The sequence below is a fragment of the Thunnus maccoyii genome, chromosome 2 (genome assembly GCF_910596095.1).
Source record: "Thunnus maccoyii chromosome 2, fThuMac1.1, whole genome shotgun sequence".
Classification (NCBI taxonomy): Eukaryota; Metazoa; Chordata; class Actinopteri; order Scombriformes; family Scombridae; genus Thunnus; species Thunnus maccoyii.
The window spans coordinates 23,473,801-23,486,620 of NC_056534.1; the positions used below are offsets into that span (position 1 = coordinate 23,473,801).

General features: G+C 38.5%; 1 protein-coding gene across 3 annotated transcripts in view; it reads left to right on the forward strand.

Annotated features, from left to right (window-relative positions):
* Positions 1-12,820, forward strand: part of glra3 (glycine receptor, alpha 3) — a 57,041-nt gene that overhangs the window by 28,874 nt on the left and 15,347 nt on the right. For 2 of the 3 annotated variants that reach the window (XM_042422873.1, XM_042422882.1), the window contains exons 4-6: positions 7,284-7,507; positions 8,616-8,698; positions 12,465-12,602. In XM_042422873.1, the coding sequence (XP_042278807.1) occupies positions 7,284-7,507; positions 8,616-8,698; positions 12,465-12,602 (445 nt within the window). The remainder of the gene's footprint in view (positions 1-7,283; positions 7,508-8,615; positions 8,699-12,464; positions 12,603-12,820) is intronic. The other variant, XM_042422891.1, reaches the window with a different exon arrangement.

Sequence of the window (12,820 nt, forward strand, 5' to 3'; positions counted from 1 at the left end):
AGGTTCCATCAGCTAGAGCACTTCTCTCTTATTAAGACAACACATTGACTGGTGGGACAACTGAAGAGTATCTAGTAAATCCATAGTGATCTTTTAAAACAAACAGGTGGTATGATTTAGTTAGTTAGTATTACTGAGGTAGTATTAGACTGATTAGTATTATTATTGACCAATTAACAGGGATTTCTTTGTCCTGGATATGTTCAGGGCCACTCATTATTAGCACCTACCTGAAGGGCAAATCATTTGCAAGAGGGGGAAAGAAAAGCTTCAAACTGTGACCAGGCAGGAAGACACCCTGACAAATAGAGATAATGACAGAGACAGGCAGGCAGACACAGACAGAAATCAGAAGAGACAGACAAGCAGACAGGAATAGCAGATGTGCAGTGAAGACATTTAGTGACTCTGACAGCAAATACTTTAAAGTGACATGAAGTCAGCTGAGGCGGCACACAAGCTGCTTTGTTCATACAACAGGATCAGGAATCTTATAGGTTTCATGGTAAATTTGCCCTGATGTTTACAATAAGCCAAAATTATGAAAAATGTCTTAACTGTCGCAAAATTCTCACAGTGATGCACATTTAGTCCAACTTTCAGGCACAGGGGTGAAAGCAATTTATCAACTTTCTTAACCTGTGAAAGTCACTCCATCTCCTCTAGGATTTAGGAGAGCTGCAGAGCTGCAGAGCTGCAGATTCCCCTGGCCAGGCACAAATGACAGAACAAACAAGAAATGGAAATTTCAGTATGTGTGGAAAAACAGAATACACCTCAAAGATTGAGAAAATCAGCTGTGGTTCAATCCAGGATGTCCAGATGCAGAATTTAACTGACTTGTTAAACATATTCATGCACTCAAGAGGAAGAAATCTTTAAGATCTGGTAATTTTATCAACTGCTCAGTAGGCCAAATGTGTAATATGTGGCCTTTAGGCATTGCAACAGGTATTAGTCTTCTAATACTCATATTATAACTAAAACTCATTGACACCTCTGATCGAAAGATAAATAAACCTATATATTCCTGTGTGTCTGTAAGTCAGTAATGATTGAACATGTTTGCGATGCTTCACTACACTCCAACACCACTTCACTTTCTGCCGCACTGTGTCTCTTGCATAATTAGCAGAGCAGAACTGATTGTGATCAGTCAAGCCTTCTCTAAAGATGGATGGATGATTGAAGCGACAAGGTCTAAGTGGTTTCTGCACCGCTGGGAGTTGTTCTGAGTTGTGTGTATGTGTGTGTGTATGTGTTTGCCTGCCACGCAAGAACTGTCATGAGAAATTTCAGGATGTACAATATTGCTTTCATTTGATTTGTATTATTTATTGGAGCCAAATGAACTTTTCATGACTGTGTGCGTGTGCATGTGTGCATGTGTGTTTGTGTGTGTGTGTGTGTGTTGTGCACAACACTGAGCTGGGTTTGTGAACGTGTCCTGTTCCTCCCTGTGTGATTTCTGTTTTCAAGTCTGTTTGTACTATCCTGTTCCTCCCTGTGTGATTTCTGTTTTCAAGTCTGTCCGTACTACATTACTGCTTTCTTAAATTTTTGAATTTGGATTTCAATTTCACACAGTTTTAGTCAGTTTTCAAGATACATTTTCCGTTTTTGTTTTAGCTTTTATTTGAGGATGTCTGTAGTTATAAGTATGTTAAGCTATGCTAGTGGCATGGCTCCAGGGAAGGGAAGGTCCACCTCTTTGGTCCAGACCGAATAATGTCAACATCTATCATCACTTGAGCACCTAGTTGACAGGTAGTTGCAGTATTCTCTCTTGTGGCTGCTCCATATGTAATACTGCTTCTGCACAGTTCTTGTTTTTAATGTTGACATAATGATGGTGTTATTTAACAGATTTATGATGGAATCAGTCCTTATCTTCTGACTGATCTGTTGGTATGGGAATTTAAGCATATGAAACAGGAATCAACTGGGAAACATTGTCAAGGCAGCGGCTGTCAGACATTTATAAGAGGCAAATCAGACAAAAAGCTAAATCCATCATATCAAGTCCAGACCATACACTCTCTCAACAGGTTCAAGTTTTCATTCATCCCATGTGTAATAAGTGCTGTACATTCTTGATTCCTCACACAGCTTAGCACTTTATTTTTTTCCTCTTTATTCATCTTGATGTTTCGTCATTCTGATGTTCCTTTATTCTGAATTGTGTGTATAGTAGCAGCACATTTAATGTATTCAATTGTTTTATTGTGATTTATTGTGTTTATGTTTCATGTGTTTGTGTATTTATGCTACCTTGCTGCAAAAAGCTCTAAACTGAAGTGAACTTGTTCTTGGCCGGGGAACAGCTAACAGGCCAGTGTTTGAGAAGGATGTAGAAGGGTCATACCTTACAAGACTTACATATCAGACATGTGCTGAAGGTCCTAATCCACTGAGTGATTTGTAAACTAAGAGCAGGATCTCAACCTCATGTCGGCCAATAAGGGAACTAAAAACGGTCATAAACAGTGAGTATGAGTGAGGGGTCAATGCAAAGGCAGAGGTTGTAATGCACAGTTTATAGTGAGAGTGGTGGAGTGAGAGAAGCACAGAGAGATATATACAGGGGCCATATGTCACATTAGGATTAAAACCTTTCTCTCTTCTCACCATCTGTCTTTTCATCTACCCACTCCTCTTTTCAAACAAGAGAGCCCACTGACGTAACCTCAACACATCACCAACACACTGAAATATGTTTTACTGCCATGACAGGAAATTTAATTGTAGCCGGATAGAACGTCAGCTGACACAGATATTAAGACAACTAGAGTAGAGATAGTGAATGGATGGATGGACTGATAACTGGTGTCAAAAATAGCCTTCTTATGTTATATAGTTTGAATTGTTTCTGTCACCATGAATAATGATAATAATGTCATTGGGAAGTTTGTGGCTGCAGTGAACTACCTGCTGTAATGTGGAGGAAGACTGTAAGCTTTTCATATTTTTTTGTTTGTTTGTTGATTAAACTGCCTCAGAAAAACATTGTTGTCATTCTAGAGTGTGGGTTTTACACCCACTTGCCTCCAGGTGGCTGTTACTTATTGATTTCCATCCCACTGCTACTTAATATGGCTTCCTACTTCTTACTTTTTCTTATGCCAGTGTTTGAGAAGGATGTGCTCAAATTGCAACAATTACTTTCTAGGCTGCACGTGCACACATACACACACACACACACACACACACACACACACACACACACTTGCAGGGAAATGACAGCATTTTTTTTACTTAAAATTAAGCCAAAGTAAACAACCAGATACATTCTGTAATTTGCAATTTTAGCTGTTTAAACAGTGAAAACAGTTATATCCCTAAAGACTGCATGTTGCCAAAACTAATACACCTGCTGAACACAAAGAGCCCAGTTGTTATGAAGGTACTCTTCCTCAATACCTGATGAAACAATGAATGAAAGAGATAGATTCCTGAATTTCTGTGAAATGCGTTTGAAGTGTTATTATGAAAAAACAACATTGTGTGAGTAGATCTTGTGATATAGTGAAGGTTAATCACTTAAATTCACTTTAATCCCTCTTGTTTTCAGAGCTTAACTACCTATACATTATCAGAATGTACATTTATGGTGAATGCAAGGTAGTGGTCTTAAACACATTAGCTTTAAATAAAGATCACATTTACTCAAAGAACATTTTAATTTTAATATAAGCATTTATAATGCTGATCATTTTGTGACACAGTTTTCCCTGCTTTGTTTTACCACTACGTCACTGAAGGAGAAGAGAAAAACAGAGAGGAGGAGAGATTTAGAGTTCATTTTGAAAGCCCGGTGCCACACATGCAGTATGCACACACATACACACATAGACACACAGACACACACACAGGGCTTAGAGCCAGGTTGGTTCACTCTGGTCTGTACACGCTATCTATGTTAAACAGATTTACTACTGTTAGACTCTTTTTTCATTTGTTCACTCAATCTCTCCATCCCTCTTAATCCATTCTCTATCTGTGTGCGAGCAGTGTTGAGTTTATCTGACACAGGGAGAAATGATAACCAAAGGTTGTCCTCACAGAAAACCATTTCAAGTTAAAACCTGCTGCAATTTAGCTGTTTTGTTGTTAGCAGCGCACCTGTATTCTTGTTGGTTATGCTAGAGCATTAAAGCCGCATTCATGGATCTTTGGCTCCCGGGGGCCAACAAGTTATAAACACAACATTTACAGTAAGAGACCGTATTAATATTGCTAACAACTTTGCCTTAATGGCAAAACTGTTAGTAAAAAAATTCCTATTTACAAATTCATTCAGAAACATAAGTCCAGTATTTATCTCTGCTTTTATGACTTCTTCAGTCTCCACTGACTACTGAAAAACATATCTTTTTCTTTCATTCTTTAAGTGCTAAATGCTCCACTTTACCTCACCAGCTAGTCTCTAACTTTGTCTGTCTGTCTGTTTGGTGCTGGACAGCTCGTGCACAGTGGCTGTTTAGAGATTTCTGCTATTAACAGCTGTTGCAGCTGGAAACTGAATCAATGAGAGCAGAGTTTGTGTGTCATAAAACCAAAACAATGAGCTCAAGAGACTAAAAAGCTCTGTAGAGCTGAGGGGAACTCCAGAGTTGGGTTTGTCACTATAAGTGACATCATACACATTACACACTGGTCATTTGATCCATTGATAGGGATTAGTGCAGCTTTAAGCTACATAAACTGATAAGGACAAAGACATTCAAGGCTCAGCTTTAAGATAGAAAATGTATTTATATGTTTTTTTTTTCATGTGTAATTACTAGTATTATCCAACCATTTCATAATGATGGTGGTAATGGACATTTTCTCAGCACAATAAGCCTCTCAACAGAAATAAAAACACACAGGAGCTTGGGTCAGTTTTGTTCATTCTGGTCTGTACATACTATCAACGTCCATGCTTCATTCACTCCCCTTTTACTTGAATGAATACTGGAGTGTCTTCAAAACCAAACTGCAAGTCCCTCTACCTTTCATGTTCTACCTCTAGATATACTCAGATATGCTGGGTGTTCAGACACAGCGGTTATCGATAGACAACCAGACCATAAGTGATAACTGAATAACTGGAATGTAGGCCAATACCTGTCAACAAAGATCACATCTGTAGGTATGGAAATTCATGATAACCTCAGGCAGCAGTGAATCACTGTACAGTGAATTGTATTTCCGGCTCTGATTAGGTTTCTGCATCAGTGATCACTGAGACACTGATGAATCTCCTACATGATAATGACATCACAACAACAACATATCTACAAAGGGTTTAGACAACCTATAGTGTAAAAGGTAAAAATAAAGAATAGAGAGTAAAGTAAATTTACATTTGTAAATTCAGTTTGGTCATTTGCTCTACAGTGCTTTTCAAGGGGACTCTTGTTGCATCATAAGAGCAGAGAAGACACAGCTCATTAAATAGGGATTGCATGTTTGGCTCATGTAGGCCAAAAGCATCGGTAATAGTTAGAATTACTGTCACACCTAAATCAAACTTAGTCGTGTTTAATTTCATTAGTCGCATCTGTGTCCATCGTGCGATGACTCTGAAAAGGCTCTGCTGGAAGTGTAATGAAGTGGAAGAGTAGTGATGTCACTTCCAGTCAGTGAGCATAGTGAGCAGAGATGCTCACTGCTTTTTATAGTGCATTCTGGGAATTTTCTAGGGAGCTAAACTTCCAGTGCAATGGAGTGATACTGGCATCAGGACACTCGGTTCACTATCTAGGGACAAGTCTGAGACACCTTGTGTTCACCCCAGATGCGTATGCTGCTTTTATTCACATGGACAACTGAAATAATTTTTTTAAAATGGCCTAAATTTTCACCAAAGCTTTTCCTGCTCCAAAAAGAGGAACATTGAACCATGCATAATACCATTCCCGAGTTATGCAAAGAAATCCCCGTCCCCCACCTAAGCCAGGCTTATCTCCTCTTATTGTTTTTAATTCCCACATAGATAAGTATCATTACAATAAACAGGTTCAAGCAGCTGGTGGGACAGTTAGATGTCCTTATATGATATGTCAAATGTGGTGTTGTCATCAAATGCCTTAATACTCAATATGACCCCAGTTGGTTTGTTTAATAGTATTTAAATCAGAAAGAGGAGTAGGCAAGTCACTGTGGAAGGAAATGATGTGATGCTTTTACTAGGAGTTCAGTTTTATTGTCAGTTTTCTGTAACTTTCCATAAATATCATCATTAATTCTTGGTTAGCCCTTAACTGTTTCACTTGAGACAAGGTCATCAGACACCTTAGGGACAATCTGGACTAAATTATGGTTTGCTTACCCAGGGGAAATAAACAATGGCTTGGGGGCATGACCCCATGACAAACGGGGTACTATGAGCTACTTGATAGGGTCCATGCCTCCATGTGTCTGTGCACCATGTATACTGATGATAATGTTGAGGCTGCAGCTGCCTACAAATGTGGTGTTGTGTCTGTGCATACAGAAACTGAGAATCCAGTTGGAACATGTGTACTCATATACAATATGATCCCACCACTGCTGACATGTTTGCAGGCCTAAATCACCAGGTCCCGAACAGCTGATACACAGCTCTCTAAATAATTTGCATGCCTCTGCTTCATTAGTGCCCACCTTGAGCAGGTTGCAATCAGGATGAAAATATTACACACTGAGCAGCATGGATGACTAACTATGGGAATTAAGATTCCAGAAATTGCATGAAATGAAGAACATAGCTTTATTTATATTCACCCTGTGGTAAGCTGTTCCTGGAAATTGTTCATCCTGTTAGTGCAGTAGGAAAATTTCAAAATTAAGCATTACATATACAGATGGATAAAGGTGATCACTCAGTACAACTTTGTATTGATTTGCAGTGACCCTTCCTCTAAGGGGACAAGTGGACCCAAACCATGCCAGCAAAATGCCCTCCACAGCATAACAGAGTCACCAGATCCCCTCACTGTAGGGGTCAAACATTCAGACCTGGACCAGTTTTTCCTTTAATTTGTCACCCGTCTGTACATGCAGTAAGCTTCAAACATTTACTTAGACTAACCATGTCATTTCCAACTGTGCACATCACTGTCATTCAAATCTATTTTATACACTTTTTGACAGTTGTCACCCACATTTAGAGAATCTTACATGACACTTGGACTGAGCCAAACTTGTCTCATTATACAAATTTATTGTTATGAATCAACCACTTTGTTCAAGTTTCATAAAAGCGTTCCCACAAATACCTGTGTCTGATATATTCATGTTATGTTTTGTGTCTGTAGGACTACCGGGTGAACATCTTCCTCCGTCAGCAGTGGAATGATCCCAGACTCGCCTATGCTGAATACCCAGATGACTCTTTGGATTTGGACCCCTCTATGTTAGACTCTATATGGAAACCAGATCTGTTCTTTGCCAATGAGAAGGGAGCCCACTTTCATGAGGTCACAACAGACAACAAACTGCTGAGGATATTTAAGAATGGGAATGTTTTGTACTCTATAAGGTACGTTTGAGGGAGGACGCTATTTAGCTGGTGAGTCACAGGGTTGGCAGTGAAATAGTGTTTCACGAAAAGGACAAAGAACACCCCTTTGTGACACAAATGTGGTCAGTCATAAGTGAGTGAATGCAGTCCAATGATAGGACAAGATTGTTTCGCATTTGGCATTTGTTGTCACAAAAAGGGTAGTGACACGACTTTAACCTCTGATAAAGTCTCTTTTGAACTTTTTTTCTCTTGAATTTGACCAAACTGAAAATATTGGGCCATTTATTCACGAATCAAGGAGCAGTGCATAATGTGCACACATGGTGATGCACTTTTAGCATTTTCATGGCTAGAGGCATACAGCGGACCTACAGTACAGCTGAAAATAAGTGGAAAGAAGATGAGATTTGGAGGAATACATAATTTGTGCTGTGAATACATCAACCTCAGTTATGTATGATGGTACACCATTAGGATTTATCTTTTCATGGGGAGCTTGCTGAAGAATAAAGAATGTATTTATATTTTGTTCAAACACAGCATTGTGTGCAATGATTTTTTTATTTATTTTATCTAGCGATATTATTCATTTTTATTTACAGTGAATGCATCAACAGCGTGTTTACTCCCAACAAAATTCACAATGAACAGTACAACCCAAAATAATGCAGAGTAGACTATATCGAAGACTATACTTATTTGTAATATAGTAAGAATTTCATTTAAAATTTGGTTTAGAATTTTTGTGGCCAAAATCTAAAATGTTCTTTTTTCTGTGTCTGTATCAAGCCCTGACACGAGATTCTTCTGAAAATGCCCAATAATGTGTTCAAATGTCTTATTTACCCCTAAATGTACTGTTTATACTCACAACTCTTTGGTTTTCTAACATTAAATGCTGAAAGTGTTTCTCTATAGCTGTATTAGATATTGCAGAGAGGTTGTGCTTCTGTTTTGGAACTTTGACGATATCCCACCAAGTGCTGCATTAATATAAAATAAGCACAGATGAAAGTACTTTTATACTGTACATATGTACAACATTTATGGATGACTTTAAACCATGTCACTGTCTTTGGCTCATTTCTCACTTGTTCTCTCCTCTCTCTCTTTTTACTTTCAGACTAACATTAACTCTGTCATGTCCCATGGATCTAAAAAACTTCCCTATGGATGTTCAGACATGTATCATGCAGCTGGAGAGCTGTAAGTACAGTATAAACTCACACATTCACACACAGTGTTGTGACGTTACTGTGCCAAAACTTTTTATGCATATTTGCATATTAATATCTTTGCACAGATTTTACACCTATATAATACAACCATAATGAACTGATACTGTTTGTATTGCCACAGAACTGCAGCTAACTAAAGCGATCTGCTATGGCTGGAAATTAGGGAAAATATTTTCCTTATACGTATTGTTTCAATTACACTAGATACCTGTTACAACGTTTTGTTTTGTTTTTGCATTTGCTTATCGTAATTTGCACAAGGAGTGTTGTGGTGCATATATGCTGATAAACAACATATACCCACCTCTGAGCAGGTAGAGTTACCATTTACCATTAACAGCCACAGATCAGTAAAGGCTGCAGGCATCCATGTACAATCTGTCATGTAATCTGTGCACAAGAGACTTTTGTTCTCTGACTTTAGCCTTTAAGGCAGTGCCTCCTCTCAGGCAACATAAGAGTCCCTGTAAACTGGCACCAAGTCTAGGACTTAACGCAGTTAACCCAAAGTCTGGTTTTTAAAAGTCTCTTCACTTGCACTCTTGTTCCTTAACTCACAAGCTTCATGAAGGGTATGAAATGGAAGAGCATAGTTATGACACCAGTAGCTAGCTAATTGGATGCACAACTACAAATATGAAGTGAACACACCAAGGCAGATCATTCAAATTTGTCAAAACAAAAAGAAACAGTCTACCCATCTGTCAAGACTCCACTACACCACATCAGCTTAGTTCCAGATGATATAAACAGTCTTCAACCTTTGACACCTGAGCAAGGTAGTCTGTTTAACGTCGGTATCACATTCAACTGCATGCTTCTGTCACTAGATTTTTTCTGCATCACTATTGTCTCCGCTTATTCTGATTTATTATTCATCATATTTTACCACTTTTACAGCTCTCATGAATAATTTTGAGGAAAAAAAAGTTACTCATATCAGTGTCCCACAAATCAACAATGTCAGACACATATTGTCGATTAATAAGTCAACATTGCTCAGCCCTCATTCCACCACTCCTGCCTCCTCCTGCTCCAGTTTATTATTCATCATAATTGCATTGGCTTCTCGTCTTCGTGCCGCATGTATATTCCATACCTCAGTGATGTGGCTGCTGGGGTCCGTATACCCATGGGGACATTAACTGTGCACGGCACTGAATGCATGCTGCTTGGATACATACAAGGAGCAAAAATGTGTAGATAGGAACTGGATGCTGCAAAGAATAAAATGAATTTGAAGTGTACGTTGTATAAACTCAGGTACCTTGGTTCCCAGTGAACTATAAATGTGTATGAAGATATGCAAACAATTACAGATACCATATTATGAATAGTTTTCCATGCAATCCTTCTGTTTATTTTGCCATGTATTTCAAATACCCCGTTCGCAATAGAAGGCCAAACAATTCAAAAGCTTAACCAAACTAGACACCACCGATCCAGCTGGTCTAGGGCGACACAGATGACAAATGACAATGGCAGAATGGTGCTGTCCGTATTTCTACTGGTTGACTCCGCGGGAAGTGAAGAAGCAGTTCAGTTCATGACTAACTTCGCTGAAAACTTAAGCCAAAATATGAGATATTCATGTCTTTTTATGTTTGTGGTGAATGAAACTCACAAGAATTTTCTTTATTTTAGCTGATATTCATCTGTTGGCCTTCAGTAAGAGGTTATTTCCGGTTACTCCCTCAACACCTATCCGTGGCACGTGCAATCCATCTGAATGGTACCGCAACCTGACTCCACAGCACAGCTGTACAATTTGACAGCATGCGATTTGCTCTGGTTGGCGCAGCTCGACTGAATAGTACAGGGCAGCTGGATAGGTGGTATCTCTATCTACCTGACCCACCATAGTTCACCCCTCGACTTCCCCACAGTATTTAAGCAGACATGTATCTTTTTAAAGAAATTCAATGTCGTGTTTAATAATGTCGATATGGGTATGATGACTAATACATCCTTTGTCCAATCAGAAGCACAGCCTGCCCCCAGGGAACAGAGAACACTTGGACAGATTATTTGTCTTCATTGGTAGTTTTATTCTGCTCTAGCCCACTAGCCAGAGGCATTACCATACATAGACCAACTTGCTTTTTTTATGTTTATATGTAAGAGATTATTTTTATTGCTCTGTTGCTGCTCTCTCTGATGTAATGCAGGAAACATAAAGACACGCACATACAGACAGAGAGAGAGAGAGAGGATGAGAGGAAATGATTCCAGTCATGACATGATTCATGTTTGATCCAGCTCCATCTCCAATTTAATTTCATATTACCCATTACAGATAGATGTTTGGTCTAAATTACGTATGGATTTGTTGTTCATATAGGTTTCATTTTAATGTGGCATTCATGCAACAATGATGCTTTGATTTATGCATTGTGTTTTAATGGATTAAGGGTAAAGAAGGGTGATGGGATTTACAGATTGTCCCTGCTCAGGTTATTTAATTGGATTATGATATGATATGATGTTTTTTTTTGTTTGCTAGACTGAAGCAGCTGAAATGTAAATTTGTTTTTGAGTTGATGCAGTTGGTGTGAACAGCAGAGGTTGTAATTGCTCTGAGTTGACAGGCGGAGACATTGTTACCACCAGCGGTGATTGTAGATTTAAAAACAACCAGAGCCAAGCACAGATGCTTGTGTGGAAGGCTGGGGGCATGGTCTCCTTTTTTTTCTTATTTAGTGTTTTTTTTTTTAACAGTTATACATACATTTTTCACACACTTTTAGCCGAAGCTTAAGAGGCAAGATGAACTAAATCTTTTGTGTATGGCTGTAGGCTTGTACCAGCATGTACCAGCTGGTTTCTGCTTTTATCAAAACGCCCTACAGTGCACTGGCTGCATGCATTTTATGTTGCTTTCACTTAGTTGTTTCTTCCCCTACTCTTACCCATTTTTAATCTTCACCAAGCATGGTCATCATGGTTGGGAGATGGAACATAACCATTTAGCTGATTATAAAGATATGAGCATGTGAGTACTTGAGACAGCATGTGACTCAGAATCACAGTGTGTAGAGAAACAGCTTGAAATGAAATATTTTTGTCATCACAGTAAGCACAATAGTCCCATTCGTGTCAACATAAATGCAACCTCGCCTTTTTCAAGAATAAATGATTTGTCTGGGTTTAGCAGAAAAGAGATAGTAATTGTAAATGGGCATTTCTGTTTGGAAAAATGTTATCAGACTGAATTTAAACCCAGTAACATGTCACTATAAACCCTCTGTATTCAACTAGGCCGCCCTTATATGTTGAAAATGTTGCAATTGACCAGTTTTATGAATGAGTTGCAAGACTAGAGTAGAAAATTGGTTTCCAATACTCCTAATTCTATTTTTAAGATTTAAAAACTGTACTATTTTTCATCTTATAATTTATTGGATTTAGAAAAGTTTTTTAAATTCAGGGATGCAAGAAATGCTAGAAATGCAAAAATGTTCATATACTCAATACTCAATACTCAATCATTATAAACACAGGAAGGTGAGGGCCAGCATACATTTCCTACCCTGAGGTACTTGATAAATACAGGCCCAGGGACAGAATTACTAATAAAATAATGAATTAATAATAGATTTTTAAGAAAACGATAAATAATTAAAATGTCAAACAATCATGAAGCCTTTGCTCAATATTTCAAAAATAATTTCTACCCCATTAGCTTGATGATTATTGCTCATATGTTTCCTTTTCCTACCAATTGCTTTTTGCAGTTGGCTACACCATGAACGATCTGATCTTTGAGTGGCAGGAGAATGGACCGGTCCAAGTTGCCGAAGGGCTGACACTCCCACAATTCATCCTCAAAGATGAATCAGACCTTAGATACTGCACAAAGCACTACAACACAGGTAAAATACACACACATTCATACACACACACACACACACACTGCCGTAAGCATTACAACACAGGCAAGATGCACACCGAGTAAAACAGTTGCCACATTTCATCAAGCATGATTGTGCTGCTGGGATCAAGTTGAAACTGCAAGAGGAAGAAAAAGAAACAGACTGATATCTGGAGTGATATTGTCTTTTCATTAAATGGGATATAACCACAGGCGGTA